The 15,189-nt window shown below is 32.4% G+C and overlaps 2 protein-coding genes across 4 annotated transcripts in view; one reads left to right on the top strand and one right to left on the bottom strand.

The window, feature by feature from the left end:
* Positions 1–1,091: 1,091 nt before the first annotated feature.
* On the top strand, positions 1,092–2,168 carry LOC139490103 (uncharacterized). The gene has a single exon (XM_071276955.1). It carries the CDS (start codon positions 1,092–1,094, stop codon positions 2,166–2,168), a length of 1,077 nt encoding a protein of 358 aa, XP_071133056.1.
* A 3,861-nt stretch (positions 2,169–6,029) lies between these two features.
* Positions 6,030–15,189, bottom strand: part of LOC139488805 (probable E3 ubiquitin-protein ligase HERC4) — a 248,104-nt gene continuing 238,944 nt past the window's right edge. For all 3 annotated transcript variants that reach the window (XM_071274726.1, XM_071274728.1, XM_071274727.1), the window contains exons 26-28: positions 13,146–13,220; positions 8,857–8,959; positions 6,030–7,147 (exon numbers count right to left, since the gene is read on the bottom strand). In XM_071274726.1, the coding sequence (XP_071130827.1) occupies positions 6,939–7,147; positions 8,857–8,959; positions 13,146–13,220 (387 nt within the window). In that variant the 3' untranslated portion in view covers positions 6,030–6,938. The remainder of the gene's footprint in view (positions 7,148–8,856; positions 8,960–13,145; positions 13,221–15,189) is intronic.

Genomic DNA, 15,189 nt, shown 5'->3' with positions numbered 1-15,189 from the left:
CTTGTTTATTTCGCTCTCCTGTCAAATCATGTAATTTCGCTACCTCCAATGGTAGACGCTACAACGATGGGTGTCGACAAGAAAGACACGCTTAAAGGAATTGGCTAGGAATTAGACGATCACCATTGGTATAGGTGAGTTGTTTAATAGTTGTTGCATTGGGATAAATGCATGTTTTAGATTAATTCATAATCAGGAATAGCTGGGAAGGAAAGAAACGTGTTGCTACGTGAACCCGGAAAGGCCGGGACAAATTTAAAAAAATCATCTAGAGACGATCGTTCTGGGTGTTCCACCTACACATTCAAACGTGTAGACAAGCACAGTATTCCCTATCTATGTAATGTGTTTTCATAATTATGTGATATAGGGCAAAAAAAGGTAGCAGTTTTTTGTGTCGTGTTGTTAAGCATTTCCAGGGGAGATAATGTTATTTTTCACGGTGTGTTTGATAGGTTTGTTACATTGTAACATTATATAATACACACTCATAAAGTGGATTAAAATAGCCTCTCACACTCAATTAACTGAATTTCAATTATTCTATTTACCGTAGTGCTATTATATAAGACTTCGGAGGTGCATATCACTAATATTAAACGTTTTTATATCGGATTTTTTTTTACTATTGTTATTGAACGGTTCATAGTATAAAAAAAAATCCGATAAAACCGTTGAATGTAAATATGTACCTCAGAAGTCTTATATATTGTCCTTTAATATAAGACCGGAGGTTCATATCATTTACATTCAACATTTTTTATCGATTTTTGTTTACTTTCAATGTTGAACGGTTCTACAGTTCAACATTAGTAGTTTTAAAAAATCCGATAAAAATTAATGGTTCAACATTGATAGTAAAAAAAAAATCCGATAAACATGTTGAACAAATATGGCGGGCTAGACAGAAGTGGGTAATGGGCGCTCTCACATGAATGTCTTATATTGTGTACCTAATGCAAATTCATAAGGAATGGAGTACTTGAAGTTGAATTATATTGATACAGATATAATATTTCACCTGTAAATAGCAAGTATATACAAAAACGTGATAAATATTGATGAACTGACACTCTCTATTTTGTCACAAAATGCAGGAGACACCAAATCATGATGTAAACAATAGACTTGCCACATGTCATACACCTGTTGGGAATAGTATTCAACAGGCCCGACAAGTATTATATGGTCATACATCACAATATAACGTCCCGTGTAACACACCAGCAGTCGTGGCTTCAAATGTTCAACAAAAACTGTCCTTTTCTGACCAGCCCTCCCCCCTCGACCCAAGACAGATGACCAATCTCGAGGCGGTATTGAATGATATTTATTCAAAACTGCAAAACATTGACACTCTACCAAACTTACTGCAATCATTATCTTCGATTGACGCAAGACTTGGCGGCATAGAAAATAGATTTTCCAGAATGGAGAATGAAATAGTGCAGATGAAAAATGATGTAAACAGACTTGAAAATAGGGTTAAGGGAACGGAATGTAATAACTCGGAATTAAGTGAAAGATTGAACTATATCGAAATGGAACGAGATCATATTAAACAAGAAAATTATGATTTAAGAGAAAGGGTTGTGGAGATGCAAGCAAGATCTATGAGGGAGAATCTTTTATTCGGGGGTATAGAGGAGGATACATGTGAAAAAGAGGACCGTGACAATATACAAACTGAGAAAGTTCTCCAAAAATTCATAAAGGAAAAGCTTAATATCCTTGACAATATCAAATTTCATGTGGTACATCGGCTACGTCCACGACAAGATGGTAAACCACGCACCATTGTTGCAAAGTTTGAGCGTAGGAAGGATCGTGATAGGGTATTAAAGGCTGCACGCGACAATTTGAAAGACACTCATTACAGCATTTATGAGCAATTTCCGAATGAAATTATGGAGTGTAGAAATATATTATGGCCCATATTTAAGAGGGAACAACGAGCAGGTAGACGAGTCCGATTCAAGGAGGACAAGCTTTATGTGGACGGGCGTAGGATTTTTCCACAAGATGTAACCTATCAAAACAACCGTCAAAATCATTCAGCCCCTAACAAACAGATGGACAGAAATGATCAGCAAGACCCCCCTTTTCTGCTAAAACACTTTGGACCTCCTACTGGTGTAAATCAGCAACCAATTGTACAGAATATGTAGGACAGGCATACAAGAGGACAGTCATCTCAGATTAAATTATCTTGTCTAAATGTATGTGGACTTAAAAAAAAGCTTAATTACCCTGAATTTCAGGAACTCATTAAATCTTATGATATTTGTGTATTCTGTGAATCAAAAACTGATGATTTAGATATCTTAAATGTTCCGAAAGGGTATGAATATTTTTCCAAAAACCGCAAAAAATTTGACAGAAAATCTGGGGGGATAGTTGTTGTGTTTAAAAATTTATTAAAATCACACTTAAGTTTCCTGTCTAGTGATTCGGAGTATGTTCTTTGGCTGAAATTTAACCTAAGACATGAACCAAATTTTTTACTTGGTTGTGTCTATATACCTCCTGAAAACTCGAGGTATTCCTCTGTAGAGGCATTTGATGAAGTAGAAAATGAGCTCATTTTTTTTCAAGAGGAAAATATTCATACTATCCTTATTGGTGACCTAAATGCCAGATGCGGCACAGGTAGAGACTTTATATATCCTAATGATGATTTAGCACAAATTTTGAACTTTGATGGTGCAGATGTAATAGATAATTATTTTCATAGCTTCCAAAAATTGATATTGTATGATATCCCATTAGACAGAGCTAATGAGGATACAGGTAGATGTAATACATTTGGATCAAAGCTATTAAGTTTCTGCAAAAATAATAACATGTTTATTTGCAATGGACGAGTGGGTTCAGATAAGGGGGTTGGTCGTGTTACGAGTAGTCAGACGAGTCTTATTGATTATTGTATTGTATCGCCAGATCTATTTCCAGCCTTCCCTGTGTTATATGGAAACTTATGGTACAATGTCAGAGAGATCTAACAGTTACGCACAAGTTATTGTATTAAAACTAGAAAAATGCTTGTTTTTGGCCCCTTTTTGGCCCTTAATTCCTAGACTGTTTGCCCTATAACCCCTTACAATAAATCCCAACCTTCTACTTATGATATTAAACATTGTGGTACAATTTCAGACCAATCAAAATACTGATACACAATTTTTTGTCCTGAAACTAGATAAATGCTGTTTTTGGCCCCTTTGGGCCCCTAATTCCTAAACCTTTGGGACCATATCCCTCAAAATCAATCCCAAGCTTCCTTTTGTGGTTATAGACATTGTGTTAAAATTTTATTGATTTTTTTTTAACTTATTCAAAAGTTATTATCTTGGAACAATCCGTCTTTGGACAATGCTGACAACGACAACGACGCAGAAGATGCCGACGACGACGGGATACCAATATACGACCAAAATTTTTGCGGTCGTAATGAAAACAAATTACCGAAATAATAAGATCAAGGCACGCTGTCACTGTCAAAACAATATGGCATATCGATAAATAGGGCAGGTAAAGTGTTGTTCTAACGACTGTGATGTAGATATTATTACACTGATTGATGTAACGGTTTCCAGTCCGGTTAGTATAATAGTCCCAGATATTTTCGTTTGTAGCAAACTAATGTAGATATACAACGTATCTTAACTTTAACTTTTAAACTAATAAAAGATTATTATTTAATGAATTTGCAAATCTTGAACCCAAAACAGGATCAAGTAAAAAAAATTCTAACTATATTTATACAACTCCTATATAGCTTTTAATCATCAACACTTAGAAAACAAGACAGTTTTCAAATAAATCCGTCACTCTTATTATAACCATCAGATAAGACAGTAACCTTATGATTAGTAAACGGATAACAGTTGAAAATTATTTATGAAGGCTATGTGTAATCAATCTTTATGTATATAATTAACCATTTCTGAACAAAGAGAAATAACTCAATCATATTATAAATAGCACTTTTGAATATTAAAAAAGGAGATAACTGAACAAGGAGAATAGATAAAATCGTGAAAATTGAACTTGACCTTTATATAGTCACACCCATATTTTGACTATTATATTTATTGTGTCTGTTTATTTAACGCATCAATGTAAAAATATCGGAAATTGATGAGACTGTCATTAAAGTGAGAGGGTTAGCGCTATAGAACCAGGTTTAATCCACCATTTTCTACATTTGAAAATGCCTGTACCAAGTCAGGAATATGACAGTTTTTGTCCATTCGTTTTTGATGCGTTTTGTTATTTGATTTTGCCATGTGATTATGGACTTTCCCAATTGACCTTCCTCTAAGTTCAGTATTTTTGTGATTTTACTTTTTACACAACATATCTAAAAACTAGATGTGTCAAAGCGACACGAATGGCGCCGTCTCAAAAAGTTGAAAAATCTGCAATTACAATAACACATGTGGACACAAACATGATGGTAGTCTCACAGCTGAAAATCTGGAGGCGTATAAAAATTATGTCTATAACTGTGATTTTCAACAATTTTCAAAGTTGTAAACCCTTAATTTTGGCAAAAATTAGCGGAGCGGAACAAAATTTAACTTGATCTGTAACTCATCATGAGTAACGAACATACCAAAAATCAGCCTAATATCTGAAAGAGTTTAGATAAAAGTCTGTATAACTGATTTTCAACAATTTATAAAAGTCCAAAGCCCGTAATTTCGGCAAAAATGAGCGGAGCGGAACGAAACTTACACTTGATCAGTAACTCATCTTGGTTAACTCACATACCAAAAATCAGCCCAATATCTGAAGGCGTTTAGACAAAAACTCTGTATAATGGTTTGTTGCGGAATGACGGAATTTCGAAATTACGGAATTTCGGAATGATGTTATTATTAACTCAAGGCTCTGTTCTGTTAGAATTATTAAGAAACTTATAAGGTACAATTGATCAGTCATGAATTTCGGAACTACGGAATTTCGGAATTACAGAATTTTGGACAAGGGTAAAACTATATGGCACTGACAACTTCGTTGGGGGGCCATACAAATCGCCATAGGGTTTTCATGTTATTGAACAGATAATGTTTGGCAGCTGCCAGCTTGTCTGTCCAGCCCTCCCATCCACCCACTGTACATTCCCAAATGAATAACCATTTTTTTCTTCGAAAATTCCGTTAAAAATGAGAACAATTCTTCAAACCATTACATAACCATAACAGCAGATGTACTACTTTAACTTACATGTAAACATTTGTAAAATCTATCTGTAAATCTTGGTAAAAATCTATCACAGAACTTAAAATCTTGTGTACCCACTGTCATAGTTGTAAAGGGTTTTATTCACCAGATTGGTATAAAACACAAAAAAGACCATTAAAATAAAATAAAATTGTAAGGGTTCCGCAGAATCCAGTGTCTCGCCTACTTTTGCTGTTGATCACAGGCTCAACAAAAATTAGGAAAAGAAATTGTAAAAATATTCCTTACTATCTTTTGATTGTTAAAAGAAGCTTCTGTCCAAGTTTGGTAAATATCCAGGACAGATTATGAATCTGATAAATGTTTTAAAAAACTTTAACTGTAGACTGTATGTAATGTTAACTGGAAGAAAAACTAAGTCTATTTATAAGTAAAATACAGAATACAAGAATGTGTGTCCATAGTACAAGGATGCCCCACTCTCAGTATCATTTTCTATGTTTAGTGGATCGTGAAATTGGGGTAAAAACTCTTATTTGGCATTTAAATTAGAAAGATCATATTTTAGGGAACATGTATACTAAGTTTTAAATTGATTGGACTTCAACTTCATCAAAAACAACCTTGACCAAAATCTTTAACCTAAAATTTGAACTTTCACTTTCTATGTTCAGTGAACCATAAATTGGGGGTTAAAACTCCAAAAACTTTAACCTGAAGTTTTACAGTTTAACAGACGGACAGACGAACATACGAACGGATGCACGGACCAGAAAACATAATGCCCCTCTACTATCGTAGGTGGGGCATAAAAACAGGTACAAAATTTTAACAAAACTTCCTTCTAGATACTATCTTTTAATCATAAACCAGTTTCTGTCCAAGTTTGGTACAAATCCAGGATAGTTTAAGAAATTTATTAAAATTTTAAAAACTTTAACAACTTTTAAAACATATGTGCCATTTCCTATGAGGAAAACTTAAGAAGTTGATTGCACAAAGTTAGTATTTTTTTTCATTAATTTTTATGAGAAAAAAAATAACAAGTCTAGAAAAATGAGAGAAAATTCCTCAAAAATTTCATAATGGCAGGTGAATCATTACATTACATATGCAATCTTCCTGAACAATTTCAGGGATTTGGATCAAAACCTGTCGGAGGAATTAATTACATACACAAGGGAACCAAATTTTTAAGACTGATTCATTTGACTAGATGAACTTAAAATGTATATTTTAATATTTAGAAATACATTTGTACTTTACTATATATTCTCTTTATAAATTAGTACTGTAGTAAAATAAGTTGTAAAATGAAAAGTACTGTAATATGTCAAATTACAAGCACAAAAAATGTTCCCCAGATAGAAGGTGGATGTTTTATATTTTGTATTATCTAATAAGACATATAAAAGCCTTTCCATTAATTTGCAAATTAAAAAAATGATTGAAAAATATTTTTTCATTAATTTGACTTCTGTGACTCTACAGAAGTGGTGGTAATTGAATGTCTTTTGTTTGACATGAAAATCGTCGTCAATGCATTCCTATTATCAAGTAATCTGAGACAAACTAAACAAAAACTCTAAATATACTATGCAATATTTGCATACATTTTTTTAAGAATCAAGTTTTTCTATACTTATAAATCAAGCATGAAAAAAAATCATTTTAAAAACTAAAAGGCATTTCATAAAAACTCTGGATCACTTAAATACAACAGACAACTTTCAACAGATATTCAGCAGATGTTATACGATGCCAAAGCCTTGTGTATGTTCTATTGCCAGTACCAACTTGTCTTTCAGGGTTTGTTTATCATCATAGGTCGGGAGATCTAGAATATTAAAACAGGTATGAGCCACTGGAAGATATCTTTCTCCACCTTGAGTTGGCTGTATTATCACTTTAATTGTTTCCATTCCTAAAATAGGAATTCTGTCACTTCCTGTCAAAAATACTGAAACAAAACATCATAAAATATTATATTTTTATAAATATTATATACTGTGGATTCATTTATTTTCGTGGGTTCCAATTTTCATGGTTTTATGAACAAAATGCATATTCCTGGATGTTTAATTTCTTGGTTTTGGCAAAGTCTGCATACAATCCCTTAGAAAATATAAATAGTAATTCGTTGAACATTTATAAATTCGTGGTAATACTGTACCCACGAAATCCTTGAAAATTGGTATCCAACGAATATTAATGAATCCGCAGTATTATATGAAATTACAGTAATAAATTTTAATTTCTGATTCAGTTTGATTTGCTGAAGAGAAGGTCCCCAAAATTGTTTTCAAAGTATAGCAAATCCAAAATACAATTTTTAAATGGAATCCAATATTTTTCATCAAAAGAACTTTTTGGGGGTTTTATCTAGGGAGGTTGAAGGAAGAAATTTTACAGATATACACATTTTTTATAATTCATATTTATGGTATACAAATATCATATCTTGTATATTCAAAACAACGAGAATCATTTTTTTTTCATTTTGAGACCCTTTTAATAATGGATATCTAATAGATAGTTGTCTCATTGGCAATCATACCACATCTCTATGTATGGCCCCACAAATAAGTTGTCAGGGCCATATAGTTTTACCCTTATCCATCATTACATCATTGCGTCATTCTGTCATTCTGCAACAAACCATTATATGGACTTTTTTCTAAACGCCTTCAGATATTGGGCTGATTTTTGGTATGTGAGTTAACCACAATTAGTTACAGATCAAATTTAAGTTTCGTTTTGTTCTGCTAATTTTTGGTAAAGTTACAGCTATAGATTTTGATAAGTTGTTGAAAATCACAGTTATACCGACTTTTTTCTTCTAAACGCCTACAGATATTAGGCTGATATTTGGTATGTGAGTTAATCATGATGAGTTACAGATCTAATTCTGCTTTGCTAATGTTTGCCAAAATAAGATAAATTGTTGAAAATGACAGTAATACAGACTTTTTTCTATACACCTTCAGATTTTACACTTATTTTTGATAAATATGTGAGACTACTATGATGAGTTACAAATCAAGTTCTGACCGACATGTATAAAATTGAGAAAGGAAATGGTGAATATGTCAAAGCGACAACCACCCGACCATAGAGCAAACAACAGCCGAAGGCAACCAATGGGTCTTCAATGTAGCGAGAATTCCCGCACCCGTAGGTGTCCTTCAGCTGGCCCCTAAAATATGCATAATAGTACAGTGATAACCTTTTAATAATTCTATACACCTAACATAGTTGTTCTAATACCAAGAAATGGGAAATAAAAAAATAAAAAAAATACATTATTTTTAGCAGTCACTTAACCATTAAAATGAGACCAAGGACAACAGACATATACCAGACAGAAACATCAGAGCATAGAGCATCATAGTACAATATATCACCTTCCTTTAAAATTCTAAGTTTAATTGTGATTGTAAAAAAATAACTTCCTGTTACTGAAAAATTGTACAAATAAATCATACATTGTCTGACAATGTATAATTTTGTATTACATGTATCATCTAATCCAAAGACAATAAAGATTGATTAATAACATTTAATTTTGACCACACACTGCATTATCCATTGTTTTGTTTCCTACCCGTTACAATTTTCATTTGATTATTTGGTAATTGAAGACTAAAATATCTAATGGATAGAACATACATAAAAACTTTTTCTTCTGTTCTATTGAAAGATCATGGAAGACATCCCAGAAAATTTTGATTGTTGGATGATATCTATGGTACTCGCCTTTATATTCTGTATTCTGAAAAAAATCAAATAACAAAGATTTGAATTAAAAATATCTGAAAGCCAAATTTGTAAAAATTCCAGTCCCGATAAGAAAATGTGTACCAGTGCTGCTGAAAGCTAGATTAATGTTATGTGGACTTTTAAAACAAAAGTAAAATCACAAAAATACTGAACTCCGAGGAAAATTCAAAACAGAATGTCCCTAATCAAATGGCAAAATCAAATAATAAAACACACCAAACGAATGGACAACAACTGTCATATTCCTGACTTAGTACAGGCATTTTCAAATGTAGAAAATGGTGGATTGAACCTGGTTTTAAAGCACTAAACCTCTCACTTGTATGACAGTCACATCAAATTCCTTTTTTTTACAATGATGAATCCATATCTTCCAAAATTAAACAGAAAGGAGAACTTTTTTACGCTTTCATAAAACATCACTAGGGGCTGAAAATGGGTAGAAATTTTATGATCAATTTTATTCAAAATAGTTCTTCTTTGATAAACTAAGCTTCAATTAAGATTAAGATATGTTGTTTTCCATCAGGTTTTATTGTATAACTGTTAACGCTGTTTGAAAGAAGTTATTGACCAAGAGAGGGTTCCATTACAGTGACTTGACTGTTAGTGTTGCTCTGCAACTATTGTACCTCATTCAAAATTTTGACCAAATTACAATTTGTTTTATTAAACCAAATTGTTCAACTGGTCAGAATTTTGAACAAATTGTTCAGTCAAAATGTGAACGTGTAAGGTGATAAAATGAAACATACTTACAATCCTAAATGATTTTTGTCCACTTTATTGTTTTTGTGACATAATAAGTCTATCACTTTGTATAGGTATATTATAGTCATTACCATACTGAAGGTGAACTGTTATTATTTTGAATTGCTATAAATATGTTCAAACTAAGCTTTCATATAGTTTTTCTTTCTAAAAGTATTCTATATTCGTAAGAATCAGATATCATTTCAAATAAAACATCATATAATCAGTAAAATATGTGTGAAATAACAATACATTATTGATAAGTTTACATGGGGAAGTAACCTAAAACATTTTTCTTTTGAATATAAACTTTTAGGGAAAAAAAATGATTATCTCCCCATGGAAACTTCCTACAATAAAAGAGCTGAAGAGCTCTGAGGGAAAAGACGGCCATTGTTTCAATTTTTAGGGGGGTATCTTTTGATAGTCTACAAACAAAGAATGAGCAAAAAAACAACTAGAACATATAGAAAGGCTAACAATAATGAAACTAATTGTTGTTTATTGTTATTTCATTTCCTTAGTCAAGAATTCATCATACAGACAATTTGGACCAATGAGATCTGCACCTTCTAAATCAAAACATTTGATTAAAGTTGGGAGTTAATTATCTAAAATTCAATTGAATTTAACAACTACTACAATATATTTTAGAATTTTAATTATGTACAACTGAACGGCAGGCTAAGACCATTCTCAATTTTTTGTGACAGTATTCTCAAGAAAGTGAGGACTGAAAAATCTATTCAGTTTTAATTTTCCATTGATAATAAAATCAACGGTACCAATTTTGTTGCACCAGATGCGCATTTCGACAATACATGTCTCTTCAGTGATGCTCGTGGCAAAAATATTTGAAATCCAAAGCTTATATAAAAGATGAAGAGCTATAATCCAAAAGGTCCAAAAAGTATAGCCAAACTCGTAAAAGGAATCAGAGCTTTGCATGAGGGAGATACATTCCTTAATTTATAATAATTTTTAATATTTAGTAACAGCAAATTTTAATAACACAAAAAAAATCCGTATTTTCATGCCAGTACCGAAGTACTGGCTACTGGGCTGGTGATACCCTCGGGGACTAATAGTCCACCAGCAGAGGCATCGACCCAGTGGTAGTAATAAAATCAACGGTACCAATTTTGTTGCACCAGATGCGCATTTCGACAATACATGTCTCTTCAGTGATGCTCGTGGCAAAAATATTTGAAATCCAAAGCTTATATAAAAGATGAAGAGCTATAATCCAAAAGGTCCAAAAAGTATAGCCAAACTCGTAAAAGGAATCAGAGCTTTGCATGAGGGAGATACATTCCTTAATTTATAATAATTTTTAATATTTAGTAACAGCAAATTTTAATAACACAAAAAAAATCCGTATTTTCATGCCAGTACCGAAGTACTGGCTACTGGGCTGGTGATACCCTCGGGGACTAATAGTCCACCAGCAGAGGCATCGACCCAGTGGTAGTAATAAAATCAACGGTACCAATTTTGTTGCACCAGATGCGCATTTCGACAATACATGTCTCTTCAGTGATGCTCGTGGCAAAAATATTTGAAATCCAAAGCTTATATAAAAGATGAAGAGCTATAATCCAAAAGGTCCAAAAAGTATAGCCAAACTCGTAAAAGGAATCAGAGCTTTGCATGAGGGAGATACATTCCTTAATTTATAATAATTTTTAATATTTAGTAACAGCAAATTTTAATAACACAAAAAAAATCCGTATAAAGTTCCCAGTTACAACTCTCATCACAGGGATACATGTACTTATAAAATCAAATATGATTGATATAAGCTGTGTGAAGTTTGTTTCCAGATCCCATATTTTGATATATCTGTAAAATTCATGAATAAATAGCTTTAAACTACAAAAAGCAATATTTAAAAAAAAAATGAAAAAAAAAATGACCTCTACAATAATTATGTTGGTACGCAAAATTATTTTTTAATTGATGACTACTTATCATATATATACTTTATGTGACATTTTTAGTGTTCAGATACATTAACTTTCATTTTAGTGGGTAATTACTCATCAATTGAGGTGCTCCTTAATTGGAGAAAGATTCTAAAAACATAACTTTACAGAAAGAATGAAAACTGTAGTTGCTCTCCCCAATCTCAATAGGTATAAACTACAAAAAGCAACATTTATTTTTTTTAATTTTAATTTTTAACCATTTCAATAATTATGTTGGTACACAATTTTTTTTTATATAGAAGACTACTTATCATATACTAAATGTCACATTTTAAGTGTTCAGAAACATTTATTTTGATTTTAGTATATAATTACTCATCAATGGAGGTGCTCCTGGATTGGAGGAAGATTCTAAAAACAGAACTTTACAGAAACAATGACAACTGTCGTTTCTCTCCCCAATCTCATGTATCCCCATTGACATTGTTTACCGCGAAAGTTGACCTAAAAATTAATTGATTATAGCCTCAGATTAAAGCATTGCATGTTGGTGTGTGAATGATCTACACTTCATCAAACATCATTAGGTTTACATTTAACAAATACGGATTTTAAATTAGTATACAAATACTGTGACTGTTTTTTATAATGAATAAAGGATATCCCTGTGTGGCATTCCAACAATGACGTCACTAGGTTAGATATATTTAGAATATTTCGTAATACTGATTTTTCCGGACTGTAAAAGAAACGTATATAGTGTAAGGGAAAGCTCAATATACAATATTTTCACGAGAAGCAGAAGGGAAATGTGTAAAAAATGTATTTAAAGTCAATCTGTTCTCCTTGTCGTCAATTTCACTATGACATTTTGAGGGGGTTTCCAAACTATCGAAACGAAATGATTGACATGAGGGAATGATACTGTGGCCAACCCCATTAGGGAATTGACGGTTTGAAGCCGTCTTTCCCCAAAAATATTGTAATTTTACACATATTTTACTGAATATGAAATCTTTTAATTCACAAAATGTCTGATTCTTTTATATATAAAATACTTTTCGAAAGAAAAATTATATGACAGCTTAGTTTGGACCATTTTATAGCAATTCAAAATAACAACAGTTCACCTTTAGCATGGTAATGACTATACTATATCTATACAAACTGAGGGACATATATTGTCACAAAATCATAAAAGTGGAGGTCTTATAGAATTGTAAGTATGTTTTATTTTATCACCTTGCACTTTCATTACTTGGCTGTGGTTTTCTGCAGCAGTCGGTTCAATTTTCTGACCAGTTTAACAATTTGATTTAAAAAAACAAAATTGCAATTTGGTCAGAATTTTGAATAAGATGCAATTGGTGGAGAGCAACACTACCAGTCAAGTCACAGTAATAAACTTCTTCATTTAGAAACTGCTATGAATATTACATATATATTCCTCTAAAAGTTGGTAAGGAGGGGCCGCTAATGCAACTGACAACTACTTACCTTTTCTAATATATGGAAGTCATAATTTTCATTGCCTATGACCATCGATTGTAGTTCTAATGGATGAAATAATTCCTGTAAAAACAAAAATTATCAATGACTGAGGCAAACAAGCATATACAACATTTGAGTGTAATCTTTTTTTACCATAACCACTTTGTTGAAACTTAATTTTGCCCTTTTTTATTGGTAAGAGGTGAACTATATACCCTAGAATCATTTTTAGTTTTCACCAGCTTTATTTTTACTCCATTCCTCAAGACAGAATTTTCAAATATGTGATCAAATGTCCAAGTGAGGCATGCACCATTTAACTCTTTTGGGGTGGGAACAGAATTGGCTTGTTTAGTATGCATTATAGATGTGCATATATATGTCTCCTTATTTATGGGTCTATAGTTTGGGCCCGGTGTTCAACAAGTGGTAATACCAACTAGAGCCTGTGTCGCTCATCTTGGTCTATGTGCATATTAAACAAAGGACACAATTGTGTTTTGGTGATGGTGATGTGTTTGAAGATCTTACTTTACTGAACATGTTTGCTGCTCACAATTATCTTAATAAAAGGTGAAAATAATTTCAAATTACTTAGTGTAATCATACTTTATATATATTTAGTTAATAGTTCCAAATGTTTTTTCTTTCATTTCTCACAACCAAATATAGATCTACAACTTATCTATCAATGTCAACACAATGTAATGTAATGAAATAAAATATATCCTAAAATAACAAGAGTGCACACGCTGAAATGTCTCGCCTTCTATACTAATCATTGATATTATGTTGATAGTCCTAAGTATAAAGCTTAGTTTTATTACAACTGTCTCATAAACTTAACATTAACCAAGATAACTAAACAAAGACCAATGAACCTTGAAAATGAGGTCAAGGTCAGATGAACCATGCCAGGCAGACATGTACAGCTAACAATATATATAGTTGACCCATTACTTATAGTTTAAAAAAAATTAGACCAAAACACAAAAACTTAACACTGTGCAATGAACCGTGAAAATGAGGTCACCGTCAAATAAAACCTGCGCGACTGACATAAAGATCATAAAATATTTCCATACACCAAATATAGTTGACCTATGGCATACAGTATTAGATAAAAAGACCAAAACTCAAAAACTTAACTTTGACCACTGAACCATGAAAATGAGGTCAAGGTCAGATGACATCTGCCCGCTAGACATGAACACCTTACCATCATTCCATACAACAAATATAGTAGACCTATTGCATATAGTATGAGAAAAACAGACCAAAACACAAAAATTTAACTATAACCACTGAACCATGAAAATGAGGTCAAGGTCAGATGACACCTGCCAGTTGGACATGTACACCTTACAGTCCTTCCATACACCGAATATACTAGCCCTATTGCTTATAGTATCTGAGATATGGACTTGACCACCAAAACTTAACCTTGATCACTGATCCATGAAATGAGGTCGAGGTCAAGTGAAAACTGTCTGACAGACATGAGGACCTTGCAAGGTACGCACATACCAAATATATTTATCCTATTACTTATAATAAGAGAGAATTCAACATTACAAAAAATTTGAACTTTTTTTTCAAGTGGTCACTGAACCATGAAAATGAGGTCAAGGACATTGGACATGTGATTGACGGAAACTTCATAACATGAAGCATCTATATACAAAGTATGAAGCATCCAGGTCTTCCACCTTCTGAAATATAAAGCTTTTAAGAAGTGAGCTAACACCGCCGCCGCCGCCGTAGCCGCCGCCGCCGGATCACTATCCCTATGTCGAGCTTTCTGCAACAAAAGTTGCAGGCTCGACAAAAATAGATTATTATCTAATAAAAGGAGTTCACTTCATTAAAGAAAATATATATATATATATTTTGGTTAATGAGTTTATACAGAATAACAAACAAACCTACCATAAAATTCTTCAAACAATTTACCAAAGTAAAGAAAAAAAATAATCCAAAATGTTATTTATCATTAATACAATGTTGTTATTTTTTTTAAATGAGCTATTTCCCTATGTACAGTTTTGAA

The sequence above is a fragment of the Mytilus edulis genome, chromosome 9 (genome assembly GCF_963676685.1).
Source record: "Mytilus edulis chromosome 9, xbMytEdul2.2, whole genome shotgun sequence".
In the NCBI taxonomy this organism is placed as follows: domain Eukaryota; kingdom Metazoa; phylum Mollusca; class Bivalvia; order Mytilida; family Mytilidae; genus Mytilus; species Mytilus edulis.
The sequence above is the reverse complement of the archived record's forward strand: the minus strand, read 5'-3'. Positions and strand labels throughout refer to the sequence as shown.